General features: G+C 36.5%; 1 protein-coding gene across 7 annotated transcripts in view; it reads right to left on the minus strand.

Annotated features, from left to right (window-relative positions):
* Nucleotides 1–23,293, minus strand: part of NUMB (NUMB endocytic adaptor protein) — a 190,858-nt gene that overhangs the window by 34,378 nt on the left and 133,187 nt on the right. For all 7 annotated transcript variants that reach the window (XM_049899408.1, XM_049899411.1, XM_049899413.1 and 4 more), the window contains one exon: nucleotides 4,676–4,750. In XM_049899408.1, coding sequence (XP_049755365.1) covers nucleotides 4,676–4,750 — 75 coding nt within the window. The remainder of the gene's footprint in view (nucleotides 1–4,675; nucleotides 4,751–23,293) is intronic.

Here is a 23,293-nt window from a genome sequence, read left to right on the forward strand (position 1 = left end):
CAAGTTTGTTTTCCCCTAAGTTTTGAAAATCTCAAATAGCATCAAACATATCCACAGAATATTCTGAACTCAATCTAGAAAAATAATAAAGTAATCCAGGACAGTTATCACAATAAAACTAAGACTATTTCTGTTGCCAAGTTTGGGGACCTAGTTTTGTTAGACAGTTAAGTAACAATCGGTTTTCAAGAATGTAGCCAAAGTTAAGAGAGTCACCATTCCTGAGGGGTGGGGAGGTGAAGGCAGGAGATTCAGTTAATATTTAATTTAGTTCTATGAAATGCTCTGGTTACACATGGAGTTTTCCCTCTTTTTATAAATGATCCTGGATGTTAATGGAAAAGTTTACGTGCAAGATGCATAAAAAGGCAGTTACTAGATTAGGGAATAATATTAATGTTCTTTTTAAAAACAACTAAGTTATGATTCTTTTACCTGCTAAAAGAAGAACATATATTAAAACAAATATATCAAATAGTGAATAAAAAAACATTAGAAACTGATAGTATAATGAAACTACTCTAAAACCAAGACAGAGAGGGAGAGACATTTAGGAGACAATGGGAAGAAAAGGCCTTTTAAAATGAAGGGCATCTTGGACAACAGTCAAGCAAGATAACCAAAGGCCTGATACACTTTTTATAACATTGATTTAAAAAGGACATTAGCCTTCACCCTGCAACTGACTATGCCATAAAGGCACTAAAAGTGGACAAGGACCATTTCTGCCATTTTTTCTATACAATCTAAGTCCAAAAGTACCTAATTAGTGAAATTATATCATAAAGTAAATGAGATGAAAATACCTGAAAGTAACTTCATACATAGAAAGTAAAAAAAAAAAAAATTATGTTCCGAAGTGCATATTTTTAAAACACTATTTTGTTTGGTTATGATATTTTTCATTTGAGAATGGCAAATAATCTTCAAGTATCCAGATAACTTCCAACTGAAGGTAAAGTAATTCTAAATTGTAAGGGATTTTTTAGGAGAAAAACAACCCCTAACATTTGCAAATTATTCTGCTTTGTCAATTCCACACAAATTAAAAAGCCCTAGAATGTCAAATTTTTAGTTCAAAGATCATTCAAGCGATAGCTTTAAGATACCTGTTTTGCTACCGTATTGGTGTATCTGAGCCATATAATTCTTTAAATTTTTAAATATTAGCATTCAAACTAGTTTCAAAAAAAAAAAAAGTTTCAAAGGCTCGTGCTATTTCTTCTTTAAACTTCTGTGGGCTCGTGCGCCCCTACATTTGCTTCTATTTATTGAAAATTTATGATCACAACAAACAAAAAACCCAGAGACAAAGCATTTGGAGCAATATAACCATTTGACACAGCAGGTTGTAGGTCCCTAGGTTCCTATTTTGCTGTAGACAGAGGCTTTGGATCAGAGTTATTACTGAAAATGCTTTGGCCTTAAATGTTAAGAATATAACACATCTAATCAGGAACTATGTAAAGACATAACAGGGCATTAAAAAAAAAAAAAAAGGTAGTGGATGTTTGTTAGATGAATGGTCAGAAAAAAAGGACTAGAAATTTCGGTGTAGTAAAAATATGAAAGACAAAATTCATGAATTGTTGTGGACTTAATACTATCTGAGAAGAGCAACATCCTGGACACTTCCAACTTTCTGCAAGCTTCCTAGTATATGGCATTAGAAAGAGTAGTTACAGAAGGGCGAGGGGGTTGAGTATACTAATCAGGAAACTGACCCCAGTTATCCAATAATTCAATCTCATTTTAAAAAACAGATGTTTGCCATACAAATTATATATAACATTTACTCTGTGTCTACTGGATAGGGTCTGTCTATTCTATATATGAAAACTTTTAAATAACTTTTTGAACGAAAACCCTGGAGATAGTAATTTTCCCTCAAAGTTCAGAAGTTTAAGTATATCCAGAAAAGCAATCGTCAACATATATAAAATAGCCTTCTAGTTATGAAAGGCCGTAGAGAAATGAGGGCCTTTAGAGATAAGCATAAGCTTTAAAATATTAAGATGTGGTTATAATGATTATTATGCAATTCAATTTTACCACATATTGAGAAGGGCTAGATTATTTTCTGGATATACAGTGATTACTATGTGCCAGACACTGTTCCAGGCATAGGTATAATTTTTTTAATAGCCATTTGGTTCCTATTTCTGGTGAAAATAAAAACTCAGTGGAATTTTACTATCTGAATGCTCCTATGCTTCAAATAATTGTGCTTATAGTTTGCAATCTTCTTGGTTAAAAAAAAAAAAAAAAGGTAAAACAAAACAAAAAATCTACTTAACTACAAAATGTTTTAAAACTGAACAGTTTTAATAGCAGTTTATCCCTGGGATTACATGAGATTTTGTTTTATTTGTGTACTTCTTTTTGTTCATGTGTATTTTATACAATGAATATATATTATTTTTTTTTTTATCTAATAAAGACATCTATCTAACTAAAAGTAGGTAAGATTTAAAAACTAGAGAGTTAAGAATATTAACTGCTGTGTTTAACTCAACACCATTTCTCTTTAACTTCTGGATAAACTTAAACCATCTATAGTTTTTCTTTACTTAGAGAATGAACATTTAGCAAAACTCTGAATTTAAAGACTTTATAAAGGCTCACTCCAAACTGGCCATCTAATAGTAAGTAATGACATTTTAACAAACAGCACCTTTGGCAACTAATTAATGCATTTCTACCAAGGATTTTACATAGATATTTATGTATCTCCTTATACTGTTTTAAGAAACCTAATGACCAATAAAATCTGATTTAACTTCTCTTTTTTCTGAAAGTTCTGGTGTAATTTGCTCAATAATTCATGCCTTCCCATTGTTTGTGATGTTTCATTTGTTATATATTATATGTATACAGGGTTTACTTCAAGTCTGTCTAGTATGTTCACTGATTTGTTTGTTGTTTTTAGTCACTGATGTGGTAATGTAAAATAATCTTTCAAGAGTAGTAGAGCACGTCATTGTATTACTCTTTTTTTTTAATGTTCTTAGCTAAACTCATCTTGTTTATTATTCTTCTAGATAAACTTAGAAATATAAATTTAATCTGTCATTTAATAAAGTGAATCTATTTTAAACTGGTTGTCAGAAAAATGAAAAATTAAAATATCTGAGGCTGTGTATAACTGGGTAATATATTCAGGTGGACAAGAGTGTAAATTATACTTTCACGTATCATAGTATACTGGACATAAGTCCCCTTAAGGACGAATTTGAGAACACAGATAGTAGGAAGAGCTTCAGTGATTTAAGAATTTAAATGCCCAATATCTGACATACAGTGTATGTGTATATATGTATGTATATATGTGTGTGTGGTGTTTTTTTGGTTGTTTTTTAGTTCTTTGTAGACTAAAATCAGTTATTTTTCTCCACCTGGTTTTGGTATCAGGGTTATGCTGGCTTCATAGAATGAATTTCCAAGTATTCCTTTCTTTTCTATGTTCTGAAATAGTTTGAGTAGCACTGGTGTGAGCTCTTCTCTGAATGTTTGGTAGAATTCTCCAGTAAAGTCATCTGGGCCAGGGCTTTTTTTGTTGGGAATTTTTTTATTACCGTCAATCAGTTATCTTTCTCTTCCTTTACCTTCTACAACAGGTTCAGGCATTTGTTCCAAATAAACTCTACCTCTCTCTGATTGGTTGCTTCCTTAATTTGTATCTCTTATATTGAGGAATTATAGATAAGAAATCATACAGAATGCACTGAGAAGCAGAAAAATTTCAATTACTAAGCAAATTGAGGAAAAGCAGTCATTAGTAGTCAATCTTGTGGCAGCCCACCATACCGGCAAACCCAAAGCAACAAGTATTTAATGCTGTTTGGGGCAAGGACATGCGTAAGTAATGCTCAAAGCTTTCACAGCAAAGAAGGGACAAGGCCACATATTAGAGAGAAGGAAGGTTGTGAAGAAGGCAGTCAGAGGCTATGGAACATTCTTTAAACCTATCTAAAATACAAAATTAACACTTCAATCTGAACCTTTATGAACGTTGAATTCTTTCTCTTCTTTTATTAAATACAGGCACGTGCCTGCGATGTGTTCTACAGATAACAGGCAAAGTAACATTATCTCTCCTGGAAAAGGTCTCTCTATTTCAAGTATGCTGGAGTTTGTGCAAAAGGCAGTAGAAATAGATTAAGTTAGAGGAATGTAGAGGAGAAAATTGGGGGTAAATGTACATGGGAAATAGGAGTCAAGATAATAATGAGAAGTTCCTCCCCAAATCTAAAACCTCACCAGCTATTAACACAGGTATCTCTATCTTCTACTTTTCCTTGGAAAGTCGTTTCTTAAAATCAGTAATTTATAATCTAGGTATCACAGTTAGATTATGTCACTAACTGGGACAATTTTATCCATTTTTAGAATATTGTTCTACTATCAGGTTTCGTATCACTTGTTCAGTGTGGTTCTAAATCTAAATAAGTATTTTTTGGATAACGTCTGACCTAAACTGAAGAGGCTGGTTTTTGTAATTTATGCCTTTGGATGGACCATATGAAATGCTCTTTACTGGTACGCCCACACTTTTGCTTTAGGAAAAACACTGTGCTTACTGGATACTGGGTCACTAAAATTTACTCAGCAAAATCTATTTTAACGAAAATACTGACAGCATATATATCAACACTGGCAACCATCAAATACATACAGCTTTCAATCTTTTTACAGCATCTTCACAGATGTGCATTCCTCTTGATTCATCAACTTCTACATGGCCAAGGTACTGTGGAAAGAAGAAAGAAGTCAGGGCTATTGCTGTTTGCTGAGTAGCTACCCAAAAAGTAGCTACCTGGTAGTAATTAAAACAAATCAAACCAAACCCTTTGCCATCAAGTCAATTCTGACTCATAGTGACCCTGCAGGACAGAGGGAAACTGCCCCATGGGGTTTCCAAGGCTGTAATGTTAACAGAAGCAGACTGCCACATCTTTCTCCCCCTGGCAGTTGGTAGGTTTAAACTGCTGACCTTCTGATTAGCAGCTGGGCGTCTGACCTCTATGCCATTGGGGCTCCTTTGTGGTAGGTATTAAAAAACAAAACAAAACCAAACCCGTTGCTGTCTAGTCGATTCTGACTCATAGTAACCTTGTAGGACAGAGTAGAAGTGCCCCCATAGGGTTTCCAAAAAGTGGCTGGTAGATTTGAACTGGCAACCTTTTTGGTTAGCAGCTGAGCTCTTAATGACTGCACCACCAGGGCTCCATGGTAGGTATTAGGTGGTAGAAAACCGAATATTACAATTCCTGCACTCAAGAACTTACAGCCATTGTAGAAGAGTTAGGATAATATTACTTTTCTTACCCTTAGGGGCCTCATGTGAATGAGATTTAGATAATTGTCTGAAAGAGCTGCTATAGGGAGTAAGTAAAAAAGCGCAGGGTAGGCACTAAATGTTACCTGAATCTACTGGATCTGATAGTATAATAGCCTGTACTAAACAGTTACTATATCTCTAAGCATAAAAGTAATTCTAAGACAAAGTAGAATAACTGTATCATAAAAAAGTCACAAATAAAAATGACAGAGTTATTCAAAGGTTGAACAGATCATACACTCCTATTTTTTATGAGGAGCACTTAAGAGCAGGGCAGAGAATTAAAAAAAAATTTAAGAAGGTAGTATATCTGAGCTTTAAAAGACATGAAATTTCAACAGGCAGAAATTTAAAGGTTGTGAACTATTTTAGGGAGAGAGAATTGCATAAACAAGGTTATGGGCATGGGATAGGATAATTATGAGTTGGAATCAACTCAAAGGCAATGGGTTTGGTTTTTTGGTTTGGTAAGTATTTCTAGTTGGCTAGAATTAGAGGTCTATGTAGCTGGGAATTTGAATGCTGAATTAAAGAGCCAGGACTTTATTCTAAAGGCAATGGAGAGCCCATAAAAAATCATTTTGCAAGGCAGTAACTTGATTCAAATCGTACCTTATACTGGGAATAGTCCTAGACTAAAAAGCAGAAGTGATGGTGGCATAAAGTGCCATATTATGAATGCTCTCTTTTAAAAGGAAATTTAGGATTCTGGCTTTGGGTAGGATGGAGTAGGTACACTCTACCCTGTCCCTCCTACTGAATAAAACTATAAACCTGGACAGGCTATATGGAGGACTTATTTGAAGTCTTTGAAATATAAATAGTAGAAGGTGAATCAGGGAAGAACACCAGAATTCAAAGTATCTCTGAAATGATAGTTTACTTTTTTTTTTCCCTCCCTCTTTGGTATCTCCCAGCCTGAACTCAGCACAGCCAGAAACCAGAAGTGAGCACAGAAGAAACTCCCAGAAAAGAGCTCTAGCTCTGCCTTGAGGGCCAGGAAAGGGAACTCTTAATGTTCAGAGAGTATGCGATTCTCCACCCCCATCCCCTTTATTTTCCGTCCCCCCAACCTTTGGTTCTCTCACATCCCAGCCTCCCAAGAAATCCTGTGGTGACAGAGGTGGTGGCCACAATGGAAACCTGCAAGAGTCACAGCTTTAAAAGGAAGAGAGCCTTCCTCTCTGTTCAGCAGAGATGCAGTTCCAGGAAAGTGGGGCCAACCCTCCTTTTGTTGTTTTTTTTTTTCCTCTCCCTCTGTATCTCCTACCACTTGTCCCTGGATGCAGGTGAAACTGTGGAATGCATGGTAGAGGAAAAAAAACATAGCCTCAGGTTTCTGGCTAGAGGATCAGAAGGGGGTGCTCCACAGAACCAGCAAGTACTGAGGAAAGCAACCCCATAAAGTTGTTTATGAACTCCTGAGCTCACCCTGGAGCTGCACAGGTGAGGATTTGACCTTAATTAGCATACAAAAGACTTTATAAGAACTGAACTAACAGACCACTGCTCCAGTCCCAAACGAACCACGAGGTGATGCGTACATCCGAATAGCACGTTGTTCTCGTGCATCGAGTCAACTACTCATAATGACCCAATGACAGAGGAGAACTGCCCCATAGGGTTTTCTAGGCTGTAATCTTTACTGACTGTCCAATTCAAAATGGCCAATACCATTCCATTTCAGCTCACCAATGCCTAGGATATCCATCTTTATGTGTTCCATTTCATTTCTGATGACTTCCAATTTTCCTAGATTTATACTTCATACATTCCACGTTCCAGTTATTAATGGGTGTTTGCAGCTGTTTCTTCCCATTTTAAGTTGTGCCACATCAGTAAATGAAGGTTCCGAAAGCTTGACTCCATCCACATCATTAAGGCTGACTCTACTTTGAGGGGGCAGCTCTTCCCCTGTCATATTTTGAATGCCTTCCAACCTGAGGGGCTCATCTTCTGGCACTATATCGGACAATGTTCTCCTGCTACTCGTAAGGTTTTCACTGGCCAATTTTTTCAGATATAGACCGCCAGGTTCTTCTTCCTAGTCTGTCTTAGTCTGGAAGCTCAGCTGAAACCTGTCCACCATGAGTGACCCTACTGGTATGTGAAATACTGGTGGCATAGCTTCCAGCAACACAGCAACATGCAAGCCACCACAGTACAACAAATTGACAGACAAATGGTGGCAGTCATTTGAACAGAACAAGGGGATACTGTGTGCTTTAAAGTCAGAAAAGGTGTGCATCAGGGTCGTATCTTTTCACCATACTTATTTAATCTGTATGCTGAGCAAAAAATCTGAGAAGCTGGGATATATGAAGCACAACACAGCATCAGGATTGGAAAAAAACGACTTGTTAACCCGTGATATGCAGGTGACACAACCTTGCTTGCTGAATGTGAAGAGGACTTGAAGCACTTACTGATGAAGATCAAAGACCACAGCCTTCAGTATGGATTATACCTCAACATAAAGAAAACAAAAATCCTTACAACTGAACCAATAAGCCACATCATGATAAATGGAGAAAAGACTGAAGCTGTAAAGGATTTCATTTTACTTGGATCTACAATCAATGCCCATGGAAGTGGCAGTCAAGAAATCAAACGATGTATTGCAGCAGGCAAATCTGCTGCAAAAGACCTCTTTAAAGCATTAAACAGCAAAGATGTCACCTTGAGGACTAAGGTGCACCTGACTCAAACCATGGTATTGTCAATCACCTCATATGCATGTGAAAGCTGGACAATGAAGAAGGAAGATGGGAGAAGAATTGATGCCTTTGAATTATGGTGTTGGCAAAGAATACTGAATATACCATGGACTCAAGAAGAAAGTACAAATCTGTTTCGGAAGAAGTACAGCTGGAATGCTCCTTAAAAGCATGCATGATCAGACTGTCTCACGTGCTCTGGACATGTTATCAGGAGGGACCAGTCCCTGGAGAAGGACATCGTGCTAGGTAAAATAGAGGGTCAGCGATAAAGAAGACGACCCTCAAGGATGTGGACTGACACAGTGGCTGCAACAATGGGCTCAGGCATAGCAATGATTGTGAGGATGGTGCAGGACTGGGCACTGTTTTGTTCTGTTGTACACAGGGTTACTCTGAGTCGGAACCAACTCGATAGCACCTAACAACAGGAACAACAACAATCTTTTCTGGAACAGATCGCCAGGTCTTTTCTCCTGTGGAGCCGCTGGGTGGGTTAGAACTTCCCATCCGTTGGATCAGCAGCCAAGCACCTTAACTACTGCGCCACCACAGCTCCTCCAAATAGTATAGGTAGGAGGAACTGGGCTGGGTGCTTTTATGTTTCATCTTATTGAATTCATGGTAATTACTCAGAAATGTAAGTATTACCAATTGGTTTTACAAGTTAGGGGGAAAAAACGAAGTTCAGGGATACAGAATAACTTGCCTAAAGTTACACAGCTAGCATGGACAAGTATGATTTATATTCATGACTCCAAAGTCCAAAGGTCTTCCAATTTGACTTTATCATAATTTAAGAAAACTACCAGTCGCTCCTTGGAAACCCTATAGGGCAGTTCTACTCTGTCCTTTATGAATTGGAATTGACTTGACAGCAATGGGTTAGGTTTTGGGTTTTTTTTTTTCCTCCTAATTTCTGTCTCTATTACAAGGAAATAAAATAAGAAGGACAATAAACTCCTTCTACTATATATATATTATATATATATATTTATATAAATGGATAGACAGATATCTCTCTTTTTTGGCAACTTTGGAAGTGAAATAAAAGTTATTTCATCTGGCAAATTCTCCCTCTGGCAAAGCTGAAGCTGTTAATAACACATGAGCCCCTCTAAAAGCTCAGTGAAAACATCTAAAATAAGTTCATTATTCCACACTCCTTCAAATCCTCTCAATATTTCAGAATCTCCACTTTGAAGAGAATTATTAATATGAGGGTGACTGGGAGGCATAATGACATTTTGGAATATGGTACTGTCGAAGTTCATCATTATTGAGCAAAAGAAAAAAATAATGAAAAATCTACAGATCATTGTAATTTTTTAGTAAGACTGGTTCTTAGAGATCATCTCGTTCACATATATATGTCTTGTAGGCAGTAGATCAAGAGCCCCCGGGTGGCACAAATGGTTAAATGCTCAACTACCAGCCGAAAAGTTGGCCGTTCAAGACCTATTCAGACATGCCTAAGAAGACAAACCTGGAGATCGGTTTTCAAAAGGTCGCAGCCTTGAAAATCCTACGAAGCAGCTCTATTGTGCACACACGGGGTTGCCATGGGTTGGAATCGACTCGATGGCAACTAACAACAGGGAAAAAAGTTTTTCTTTTTTAAACTCTTAATTTGGTCATCTATAGCATTAACTTTTACTTCTAGCTCTGTGACATCATCATATCTGACAAGCACATCTTCTAAATATTTGTAAGTCACTGATAAAATGTTGAATAGGACTGGACCATTTATAAAGCGCTATTTTTTTAATAGTCCCTTGACAAGATATTATTACCTTCCTCCCCCTTCTTCAAAAAACACAGATGCTGCTGCTCCATAAATCTATACTCTGAAGAATGGCTGTTCAATCGACCACAAATTCACAAACCATATTACCATACTAGCTCACATTTCTTCATCTTTTTATCAGAAGATACTAAAGATGCCTCACCAAAAATTAAGATCTCTCCCATCTTGGTGACTCTGCAAAAGGAAATTAATTTAGTGTGACATGTTCCTAGTGGACTCAAGTAGATTCCCAGGCATTCATCCTTTCATTTGTTAGTACACATAACTAACAAAATGACATCTATTTAACACAGACACGGGTTTTGCTGGTGTTACAAGTTGGTTGGTTTGAGAATTTGATTTTTATTTTTTTTTGAAACTCAGAACATTTGCTCATCACTATTCCAACATTTATTTTCTATTATTTTTCAATGTTTAGTAACAAAACCATATCTTCAAATCTTTCTAGCCCTGTCAGATAGAATCCATTCAGAATATTCTTAAAATCTTTGGGAGTATCCTAGATTTGCACCCATTTCAGACTTTTGACTTCCAGAACTGTAAAATAACTTGTGTTGTTTTCAGCCGTAAGTCTGTGGTAATTCGTCAGAGCAGCAATAGGAAATGAATACATGCAGTTACCATTACCCCAATGGTTAACAAAAAAAGTCCATTATTCTCAGTAGGTTGTTAATATGCTATATTGATAATAGCTGTAGCCCTAGTTTCTGGCTATTAGCTATTATTGTTAGTAATGACTCGTTGAATGGATGGAGTAATTAATTTGTAATTTCACTTTAATTAAAATTCTACCTAAATGATTCTGTTTTGGAGATTACTTAACATATGCTTTTACATAAGCTTCCAAAAGTTAAACCTAGGGGCAACACAATGTTATTCTTCTAGTGTACTCTTCCCTCCTGCCCCCATCCCTGTGGCAACACACAATTACATTCACGATTTCTACATGAGTAGTTCAGAGACTCTTTCAGCGTATTCTAACAGAACATGGAATCAGCCGCACAACAAAGGAACTCAAATATGATAAAATTTCAATTAATGAAAATATCTACAGAACAGGATGCTCTCTTTCATATCTTCAGTTAAGCTAGAGTTAATCATTTTAGGCACTACAATTTTTATTTGCCTGTTTGTACATGTTGAAAAATTTCCTAGGTAAAGAATGGAAAGTAAGGTTTGAAAAGCAGGTTGGTACCATAATGCTGAAGGCTTGAATATCATAATGAATCCGTACTTAAGTAATACGCAAGCACTTATACAGCGCTCACTACACACAAAGCACTGCTCTAAACTGCTCTGTATTAACTCATGTAATCCTCAAACATTCACAGTTACTGTTATTATCTCCATTTTACAAATGAGGAAATTGAGGTACAGAAAAGTAGCTTACCCAAGACCAAAGTCAGACAGCTCCAAATCAGGCATTAGACTCCTTAATTACTTCTTTATTCTGCTTCTACTTAATTGGGAAATAACTGAGAGCAACGAAGTTTCTGATCAGGAAATGTAACTATAAAAAAAGAGTGTGTGGAAGTGATTGAATGCAGAAGGCAAGGAAAAAGGTAGGAATTAGAAAATACTTTGAAATGTTTACCCTGAATGGTGGGACCAGAGGTATCAGTGTCAGAAATAAAGGAGTAAACAGGAGTGTATGAACTACAGGAAGCTCAGTTGGACAATTTAAACTCACAGGCCATCACGAAAATCAAGTTATAGTTACAAAACCTTGCATTTATTGAGCCCTTACTAATTGCCTAACATTACGCTAGGTGCTTTACATGTATTAACACTTAATTTTTCCAGTAACATTACTTAGTTACAGGGATGTCAGGTAACTTTCCCAAGGTCATGTAACCAATGCGATGAGCTGAGATTCAAAACGGGTCTTGACTTCAAGAGAAAAATTGGAAAAATAAGAGCCAGTTCATAACTTGTGTGTTCTTGAAGGCTAAAAGCTATGGGAAGTTCAAAGAGAGTAGTCAGAAATACCTAAAATCCCACCTTTGTTAAGAAGTCTAAAATTTCTTCAGTGCTTACTGTCAGGTACTGTTCTAAATACTTTGCGGGTATTTTTTCACTTAATCCTTACAATATCCCTAGGAAGCAGGTACTATTAGTATTTCCATTTTGAAAATTAAGGAAATACAGACACAGAGAGTTTAAGTAACTTGTCCAAGGTCATTCAGCTAGTGAATGCTCAAACCCAGACAGTCTAACCTAGAACAGTCTGATAATGTTCATATCACAAATTTTTCATTTTACTCATTCCTTTCTAATACTGCATGAATGCATGAAACCAATGTATTAAAACCAAATCAGGAGATGCTGGACTTTAGGTAGCAAAATGCTTAAGGCATCAATCTTCAAGATTGTAAACCAAGTCTGAAAGAATGTCTAAAGAATGTTATGATTTTTAATAATCATTACTCAAAACACCAATAATGCTCACTTTTTAGTGAATCAAAGAATGCATTATATAAAGGGCTAATATAAAGAGTATAAACTCTTTAGGGCAATCTGAATAATATAACATTTAAGAGGATATCAGTATTTATATATTCTATTTTGGATTCTCATGTGCGAACTTTGGTAGAAATTCATTCTGTAAATGTTCACTTTCTATCTAGGTTGATATTCAGTTCCACTCCCTCGTTTTACAGATGAGGAAAGTGATGTAGCAATATTTAAGCTGTCAGTCTCACCGAACCCATCAATGGACACTTAGCACATATAAAGATCTCAAATTTCAGATAATTTTAAAATGACTAAAATAATTTTTCATATCAATAAGATACTGACAGCAATTTTTCACCCAGATATCTGTAATTCAATAAGAGATAGCTTAAAGCTTTAAGACAGATTCTACCTGTACTCATTATCTTTCCTTACACCTCTTTTTTTCTACTAAATCAGAAAAAAATCTTAACTCAAAATTATAGGCTGTCAGAAATGTCAAGTGTTTGGTGACTCTGTCAACCAGTTCTACAGGTTTGGATTGAACACAAACTCACGAATTCAGTACTCCCTCACTGAAGACTACTTTTCACCACTCAGATACTACTCAAATTCTGGAAAAATGTATTTTTCAGCCCTGAAGATGGTGATGAATGGACTTGTAAATTACTCTTTGGTTGAATACTTCTGGAAAGTATTTCCTCATGTTCTGTTGTACATTTTCATTATTTTTTTAAGCCCAACAATACATTTAAAAAAAAACTTTTTATTATGCTTTAGGTGAAAGTTTATAAACCAAGTCAGTCTCTCATATAAAAATTTATATACACCTTGCTATATACTCCTAGTTGCTCTCCCCCTAATGAGACAGCACACTCTTTCCCTCCACTCTATTTTCATGTCCATTTGGCCAGCTTCTAACTCCCTCTGCCCTCTCATCTCCCCTCCAGACAGGAGCTGCACACATAGTCTCACGTGTCTACTTGATCCAAGAAGCTCACTCCTCACCACTATCATTTTCTATCCCATAGTCCAGTCCAATCCCTGAATGAAGAGTTGGCTTTGGGAATGGCTCCTGCCTTGGGCTAACAGAAGGCCTGGGGACCATGACCTCTGGGGTACTTCTAGTCTCAGTCAGACTCAATAAGACATTCTTAATTTCTCTGTCCAATGAGTAAAGAATGTTGTCATGGATTGAATTGTGGCCTCCAAAACGTGTGTCAACTTGGCTAGGTCATGATTCCTGGTATTCTGTGGCTGTCTACCATTTTGTCATCTGATATGAGTTTCCTATGCATTGTAAATCCTATCTCTATGATATTAATGAGGTGAAATTAGGGGCAGTTATGTCAATGAGGCAGGACTCAATCTACAAGTTTAGGTTGTGTCTTAAACCAATCTCTTTTGAGATATAAAAAGAGAGAAGCTAGCACAGAGACATGGGGGACCTCATACCACCAAGAAACAAGAGCCAGGGAACAGCATGTCCTTTTGAACCTGGGGTCCCTGCACTGGGAAGCTCCTGGACCAGTAGAAGGTTGATGACAAGGACCTTCCTCCAGATCAGACAGAGAGAGAATGCCTTCCCCTGGAACTGACACCAATTTGGACTTGTAACCTACTACACTGTCAGGGAATAAATTCCTCTTTGTTAAAGCCATCCACTTGTGATATTTCTGTTACAGCAGCCCTAGATAAAGACAAATTATCAAATACTGGGAAAGAGTAAAATCTTAGCAATTGAGCTATCTGTACCATAGTGCTGATTCTTTAACATATTCTGATATCTCATTCTTGGCACCCTGTCACATATATTGTCAGTGTTTTTTAGTTTGTTTGCTATTTTGCTTTTGAATTTACTCTCTATCCTTGATCACTGACTTGAAATGACTTTTTAAAAAATGCTTTTTTTTTTTCTCCCTTGGGTCTGTATCTGGACTTTTAATTTTGTTCCATTGTTACTTCTATTTTGGCACCACAGCAAGTTGTGTTGATTATTACAGTTTAGAAATACTTTTTTTTTTCCACATACTTTTGTTGTTGTTACTGATTGAACTTTTTACAGGTGTACAACTTATTGACAGCAATTACAATAATCGGCTGTGCAATCCTACCCTTAATGTGATATTTCCATCACTGTAATCCCTCTTTCCCCCCTTCCTTCCACCCCTGATAGCAATCAAAACACTTTGGTCTCTATACAGTTGCCTTTTCTTGTCTTTTTATCTAAGTGAGGTCATACAATATTTGTCCTTTTGTGATTGACTTATCTCACTCAGCATAGTCTTCAAGCACCATTCATACTGTAGCATGTATCAAGACTTCATTTCTCCTGCTGGCTGAGTAGCATTCCATCATGTGTATGTACCACATTTTGTTTATCTATTCATCTGTTGATGGGCACTTATGTTGTTTCCACCTTTTACTGTGCATACTACTGCAATGAACACTGATGTGCAAGTCTCGGGTTGAGTCTCTGTTTTCAAGTTTTGTGGATACATACCTAGGAGTGGAATTGCTGGGTCATATGGTAGTTCTAGCAGCTTTAGTGGTATAGTGGTCAAGAGTTCGGTTGCTAATCAAGGATCATCAGGTCAAATCTACCACCCTCTCCTTGGAAACCCCATGGGACAGTTCTACTCTGTCCTATAGGATGGCTATGAGTCAGAATTGACTTGATGGCAGCAGCAAAAAAAAAAAAAATGTTAGTTCTACTTTTGGTTTTTTGGGGGAACTGCCACATTGTTTTCCACAACTGTACATTTTGCATTCCCACATCAATGGATAAGAGTTCTAACATTTTTTAATGGTTTTGTTTTTTTTTTTAGTGGGAGTGAATCATTATTTTGCTGTGGTTTTGATTTGCCTCTCTCTGATGACTAACGACGCTGAGCATCTTTTCATGTGTTTGATGGCCATTTGAATGTCCTCTTTGGTGAAATGTCTAAGTCTTTTGCCCATTTTTTGATTGAGTTGTCTTTTTTTTTTTTTGCTTTTGTTGTTGTCGAAGTTCTAGATATACATTGGTTATTAGATTCTAATTGGATATATGTTTCCAAAGAAGTTCTCCCAGTTGGTAGCCTTTCGTTTCACTTTTTTGGTAGTCTTTTCATGAACAATTTTTTTTTGAAAAATTTTATGAGGTCTTTTTTTTTTTCGGTCTTTTGCTGTTTGTGCTTTTGTTATTATGTTAGATAATACACTGTTAAAAGCTCATCTCGACAGCTTTACCCCTGCATTAGAAATACATTTTAGTATCTGTTTTGGTATGATCCTTTTCATTATTACCTCATATTTATTCTTTCAGATCAACTCTGGAATAATTTTGTTATTCCCCAAATCTTTGGAATTTTAATTAAGATAGCCTTAAACTCACTAGCTAATTCAAGAAAAACTGGCAGCGATATTGAGCTATTTCATCCAAGAACATGTCGTGGCTCTTCATTTATCCAAGTCTTTTATGTTTCTCAGTAAAATTTTACGATATCCTTCTAATAGATACACATTTCTTTCTAAATTAGTATTTTATAATTTTTGTTACTACGTGAACCAATTTTTTTCCATTATAAATTGTATTATTGTATACAATTTGTCATTTTCTTTCTGGTTGCTTTTAAATTTTTGTTAGTCTTTGGTATTCTACAGTTTCATTAATGCATATGGCTAGAGGACTAGTTTTTGTTTATCCTGTTTGTTTCTTCATGTAAGGATTCAAATGCTGTTTCTTCCCCATTTATTCTCTTCTTTTGGAGCTCCCATTAGGCTTGTTGATGCTACTGGACCTTCTCATTCATTCATCCATGTTTCTTCACCTCTTTTTCAATATTTGCTATCTTTGTGCTGCATTCTGGGTAATTTCATCCAATCTATCTTCCCGTTGGAAACGCTGGTGGCATAGTAGGTACGTGCTACGGCTGCTAACCAAAAGGTCTGCAGTTCGAATCCACCAGGTGCTCCTTGGAAACTCTATGAGGGCAGTTCTACTCTGTCGTATAGGGTCGCTTTGAGTCACAATCGACTCGACAGCAGTAGGTTTAGGTTTATCTTCCCGTTTATCCATTCTCTTCTGCTAGGTCTATCTACTAAATTCAATTTCAATAACTGTATTTTTCTTTTTTAGAAGCTCAGATATGATTCTTTGTCAAATCTGTCTATTCCTTTTCTTATTTTTCTTATGGTTTGAATTCCGTCTCTTATGTCTGTAATGATTTTATAGATACATATTTCAGAACTTCTTCTATATTCTACTATTTGAAATTCTTAAAGTGTTAATCCTCGTACTGTATCTCCTGATTATTTCCTCATATTATTTACAAACTTTTTTAAAAATTGTAAGCTTATCTTCACTAAAGCTCAACTTTTCTAGGGAAATTTCATGTATTCTGGACTTATGGTTTGGTTTTACGCTTGCTGTTAAAAGGTACCCCCAGGCATATTAGTAGCCTAACACCTATTTTATATTAATCTGGGCATTCTTACACTATGCAGGTTATAGTGTTTGATGTCCAGACCCAGAATTTCAGTTCTTCCTGGGAGACTCCTTTTTTCCTGCCAGGGTCTGAGGGGAGGCAAGTTTCCTCCCCCGCCCTAATAATTCACTATTTCATTGATTGGAAAGCCCTTTGAGGGTTCTAACTTTATACTAAGGTCTTAGTTCTAAGTCCCTGAAAATAAGTCCAGGGCCTTTAGAATGATGTTAAAACCAAAGGCTCTAGCTCACACAAATCCTTTCCCTCCTAGGCTCCTCCATAAGCTAGCATGATTCCTGCCTTGCTTTCAAATTCCCTCTAAATTTCTTTTACGTGGACAGTTCTTCTTTAGTGAAAGCACAGCTATGCATTAATAGGGAAAAAAAAAAGGTTTTCTTTTTGGAAATTATATTCTAGGTGTTTGTATAGGGAGTATTTCCGCTAGCTTAATCCACATTCTGCAGAAATCAGAACAGCTATTATATTTCCCCACTGGACTGATTTTTTAATCTACTGATTTCAGTGTATCTTCTAAGTAGCCAACTTAAAAGAACTTTCTCTCTACCATTTAAAATAGTTTTTAGTTGATTCTTTTAGGGCTTTTCAGATAGCTAGTATCTGCAGAAACAAAAAAAAAATTTTTTTTTTTTGCCTTCCCTTTCAACATTTACAGCCTTTACTTATTTTCTTGACCAAAGAGGTACCTACCACTATTTAAAAATCAGTGTTGAACAACAGCAATGTTGGTGGTCAACCTTGACTTCTTCCTAAATTCCATGTAAATGTTTCACCACTATGCATGACTCTGGGATAGTTTTTCAGTCATTTTAAGAAAGTATTATACTATTCCTATTTTGTCAAGAAGATTTATCAGAATTGAATAATAAATTTTTCAAGTGTCTTTTTAGCATCCATTGTAATGATGAAGTCCTCTTCCTTCTCAGATCCAACAATATGATAAACTATATTTATCAGATATCCTGATACAGAGCCATCTGTGGATTCTTGAGTTAAATCCTACTGTGGTCTTTAGTATACTTTTAGACCCCATTTATTACTATTTTTGTGCCTACTTTTTCATCTATATTCATAAGTAGAACTGGTCTATAGTTTTCTTTCTTGTTTTTGTGCTATTGTTGCTAGACTGTTGTATCAGGATTTTGGTAACTCCATAAAAAAGATCTGGAAACCATCCATTATTTTCCATATGTTCTGTATAAACAGTATAAGAATTATTCTTTGACAGTTTGAAAGAACTGACCTGTGAAACCATCTATACCCACATTTCTACAGAGGTAGTTTTTTTTTTTTTAAGAACAATGTTCTCTATTTCTTTGGTTAGGGGCCTATACAACTTTTCTTTTTCTACTTGGGTTAACTTTAATAACGTATATTTTCCTAGAAAATTCAGTTAATCTAAAATTTGAATTTTATTAGCATTAAACAAACCAAAAACAAAAACCAAATCTACTAGGACAGAGTAGAACTGCCCCATAGGGTTTCCAAGGAGCAGCGAGTGGATTCAAACTGCCGACTTTTGGTTACCAGCCTAGCTCTTAACCACTAAGCAACCAGGGCTCCTTATAATATTCACAGAACAATTTCTATGGGTCTCAAGTTATATCTACTTCCTTACTCCTAATATTATGTAACTGTGTTTTCTTTCTTTTTTTGTTATTAAGGTGCATTTATAATGCTGCTTCAGTTCACTGAGCTTTTCTGTCTCCATTTTATTTGTAATAAAATATAGTAGAAGTAGGACTTTATGACCTTTGAGTTGTCTTTAGAAACTGAGGAATGAACACAGGTTTCAAAATCTTTTCAAGAGGTTTCATTCTTTCTCTTACCTTGATCAACTGGGTCACAAATGGCTATTTATGCCAGTAAAAAAAAAAAAAGAGTAGACTTAGTGGAAGGAGAGAACAAATATTTATGAATTGACTATTAGTTGAATAATCTATATCAAAACTGTGGAGACAGAAATCCACTGAAATAAACATTATTAAAGAGATCTCTTTTCTTCTGAGATACTATCTCACCAAAGAACTGCAGCTAATCTATGCTTTAATGGATAAAGTATTTAACACAAGCGCTTCTTTTGTCTGTATGCCTTTTCCAAACTCCCTCTGAGTAAGGGACTTTTATTCACAATAATGTACTTAGAAAACTAAGTGAAATTTCATTCTTGGATGAATTAAGTCGTTTTTCTCTCTCTTGAAAACCTCATTTAGAAAGTAGATTTATTTCCCCCCCTTGATAATGTGATCTGAAGGAAGAAATGCAGACCTCTGATGTGAGAGGCTATAATGCCAGCAGTGCCCAATATTAACAGAAAGTGACAGAATAACCATCAATTTATAAGGAGCTATGAGGCATATTATTGTAGTATTCGTGACCAGTGCGATACAGAAAATATAGTATACGCAGAACATGACATCAAGACTGTTTTGGGCCTTGAACCAAAGAGAAGAGCAAAACCAAACTAAAATGGATATTCTTTAACTGTAAATATGAAGTGTAACTCCACTTGAACAAATCTTTTGGCCTAAGCAGATTATTAAATATAATCATATTAGTTTGGAGTGGAAAGGAACTTAAGAGATCCAAAATCTTCACTTTTCAAATGTGACACTAGGTGTCAAAAAGTTAAATGATTTAGATAAGGTCATATAACTAGTAAATTAACAGAACCAAGAATAGAACTTTGGTCCTCTGGCTTCTAGATCCACCTACTTTCAACTACCTCACACTACCTATTAAAGCATTCTATGCAACTCTCTTTAAATAATGGTTTATAGCTTACTGCTGTTACGTACATTAACGAACGTTATTCCTCTAAAAACACCTGATAGATTGGATAGGGAGACATCGATTTTGCTAATGTTGCTTATTGCTAAAGGAGGCCCAACCTTCCTCATAGCTCAATATTTTTTTTTTAAATTGTGCTTTAAGTGAAAGTTTACAGCTCAAGTTAGTTTCTCATACAAAAATTTATACACATGTTGTTATGTGACCCTAGTTGCTATCCCTATAAATATGTCAGCACGATACTCCTTCCCATTTCAGATTTCCCATGTCCATTCAGCCAGCTCCTGTCCCTTTCTGCCTTCTCATCTCACCTCCGGACAAGAGCTGCCCATTTATTCTCATGTATCTACTTGAACTAAGAAGCACACTCTTCATGAGTATCATTTTATGTCTTACAGGCCACTCTATACTTTGTCTGAAGAGTTGGCTTTAGGAATGGTTTAAGTTCTAAGTTAACAGAGCTTCTGGGGTTCCTCCAGTCTGGAACCATTAAGTCTGGTCTTTTTACGAGAATTTGAGTTGTACACCCCACTTTTTTCCTGCTCTGTCAGGGACTCTCTGTTGTATTCCCTGTCAGGGCAGTCACTGGTGGTAGCTAAGCACCATCTACTTCTTCTGATTTCAGACAGATGGAATCTCTGGTTTATGTGGCCTTTTTTGTCTCTTGGGCCAGTGGTTTCCTTGTGTCTTTGGTGGTCTTCATTCTTCTTTGCTCCAGGTGGGATGGGACCAACTGATGCATCTGAGATGGCCACTCGCTAGCTTTTAAGACTCCAGATGCCACTTACCAAAGCGGGATGCAGAACATTTTCTTAATAAACTTTGTTATGCCAATTGACCTAGATGTCTTCTGAAACCATGGTCCCCAGACCCCTGCCCTGCTGCTCTGTCCCTCGATGTTGTTTGGTTGTATTCAGCAAAAATTCTCCTCTTGGTTTAGTCCAGTTGTGCGCACTTCCCCTGTATCGTGCGTTGTCCTTCCCTTCACCTAAGATAATTCTTGTGTACTATCTAGTGACTACTCCCTCTCCACCCTCATAACCATCAAAGAATGTTTTCTTCTGTGTTTAAACCTTTTCTTGAGTTCTTATAATAGTAGTCTCATACAATATTTGTCCTTTTCCAACTGACTAATTTCACTCAGCACAATACCTACCAGACTCATCCATGTTATGAGATGTTTCACAGATTCATCTTTGTTCTTTATTGTTGGGTAGTATTCCCTTGTGTGACTATACCATAATTTGTTTATCCATTCATCTGTTGATGGGCACCTAGGTTGTTTCCATCTTTTTGCTATTGTGAACAGTGCTGCAATGAACATGGGTACGCACATATCTATTTGTGTGATGGCTCTTATTTCTCTAGGATATATCGCAAGGAGTGGGATTGCTGGATCGTATGGTACTTCTATTTCTAGCTTTTCAAGGAAGCGCCAAATTGATTCCCATTTTACATTCACACCAGCAGTGTATAAGTGTTCCAGTCTCTCAACAACCTTTCCAACATTTATTATTTCGTGTTTTTTGGATTAATGCTAACCTTGTTGGGGTGAGATGGTATCTCATTATAGTTTTGATTTGTATTTCTCTAATGGCTAGTGATTGTGAGCATTTCCTCATGTATCTGTTAGCCACCTGAATGTTTTCTTTGGTGAAACGCCTGTTCATATCCTTTGCTGATTTTTTAATTGGGTTATCTGTCTTCCTGTTGTTGAGGTTTTGACAGTATCCTGTAAGTTTTGGAGATTAGCTGCTGATCGGATATGTCGTAGCCAAAAATTTTTTCCCAGTCTGTAGGTTGTCTTTTTACTCTTTTGGTGAAATCTTTTGACGAGCGTTAAGTGTTTGATTTTTAGTAGCTCCCAGTTCATTTTTTTTTTCCCAGTTATCCAGTTCCTCTTCTGGTGTTTCTGCATTGTTAGTAATGTTCTGTATTCTGTTTATGCCATATATTAGGTCTCCTATCAATATTAGGAAACCCTGGTGGCGTAGCGGTTAAGAGCTACAGCTGCTAACCAAAAGGTCGGCAGTTCAAATGTACCAGGCGCTCCCTGGAAACCCTATGGGGCAGTACTACTCTGTCCTATAGGGTCGCTATGAGTCGGAATCGACTCAAGAGCAATGGGTTTTTTTAATCAGTATTTCTTTCATAAATGAAATTACTCTGCATTTTCTAATTAAACTATACAGCCACTGACCAAATAGTAGATACGAGGAAGTTTTGCTTTATGGAAATATTATAGCTGATAAATGAAAAAGAGATGACAGAATCAGAGTATCACCATTTTAACAACCCTTAATTAATTAACCAACCCAGGGAATGATCATCAATGGCTACTAACATCACAAAAAGCTAATTAACTATTGTGTATTTTCTGATAATAGTCCACACTACAAATGAAACATTCTTGGAGGGGTGGAGGGGGAGATAGGATCTGGTGAATCAAAGCTTAATCTGATCAAGCCTCCAAAACTACCAATTCACAAGTACCGGACACAGAGGAACGTGTTAAGCAGAGATTATACTGGGGAGAGATGGGCTCCAGTGAACACCCAGGCTCTCTCTCATTTGGAAGACCTGGAAAAGCATGCCTTAGGAGTGAGAGGCAACCAGAGGGCGACTGCACATTGCCAAAATGGCAATCCAGCCTCAATACTGTTAAAACAAAACCTAACAAAGGGCATCATGAGAAAGGAAAATTACAGGCCAATCTGTCTCAAGAACACAAATATGAATATATTTGAATATATATATATGAATATATATAAATACATTAAAAGGAAATTACATCATGATCAAGTTAAGTTCATTCTACACATATAAGGTTGCCTCAATATATTTTTTTAAAAAAGTGTAATATACCATATAATCAGAGTTTAACAAAAATCATATCTCAAAGTTGTTGTTATTAGGTCTTGTCAAGCTGGTTCCAGTTCATAGTGACCCTATGTACAGCACAACGAAACACTGCCTGGTCCTGCACTATCCTCACAATTGTTGATATGCTTGAGCCCACTGTTGCAGCCACTGTGTCAATCCATCTCCTTGAGGGTCTTCTTTTTCGCTGACCCTCTATTCTACCAAGCATGATGTCCTTTTCCAGGGGCTAGTCCCTCCTGATAACATGTCCAACGTATGTGAGATGAAGTCTCACCATCCTTTCTTCTAATGATCATTCTAGCTGTACTTCTTCCAAGACAATTCATTCTTCTGGCAATCTATGGTATATTCATTATTCTTCGCCAATACCATAATTCAAATGCATTCCTCAGTCTTTCTCATTGACTGTCCAACTTTCACATGCATATGAGGCAACTGATAACACAATGGCTTTGCTCAGGTACACCTTAGTCCTTAAAGTGACATTTTTGCTCTTTAACACTTAAAAAAAATCTTTGCAGCAGGTTTGCCCAATGCAATGTGTCTTTTAATTTCTTGACTGCTTCTTCCATGGGAGTTGACTGTGGATTTGAGTAAAACTAAATCCTTGACAACGTCAATATTTTCTCCATTTATTACGATGTTGATTATTGGTCCAGTTGTGAGGACTTTTGTTTCCTTTATGTTGACGTGTAATCCATACTGAAGGCTGTGATCTTTGATCTTCATCAGTAAGTGCTTCGAGTTCTCTTTACTTTCAGGAAGCAAGGCTGTGTCCTTTGCATAACGCAGTCTTCCTCCAATCCTGATGCCC

The sequence above is a fragment of the Elephas maximus genome, chromosome 10 (assembly GCF_024166365.1).
Source record: "Elephas maximus indicus isolate mEleMax1 chromosome 10, mEleMax1 primary haplotype, whole genome shotgun sequence".
Lineage (NCBI taxonomy): Eukaryota > Metazoa > Chordata > Mammalia > Proboscidea > Elephantidae > Elephas > Elephas maximus.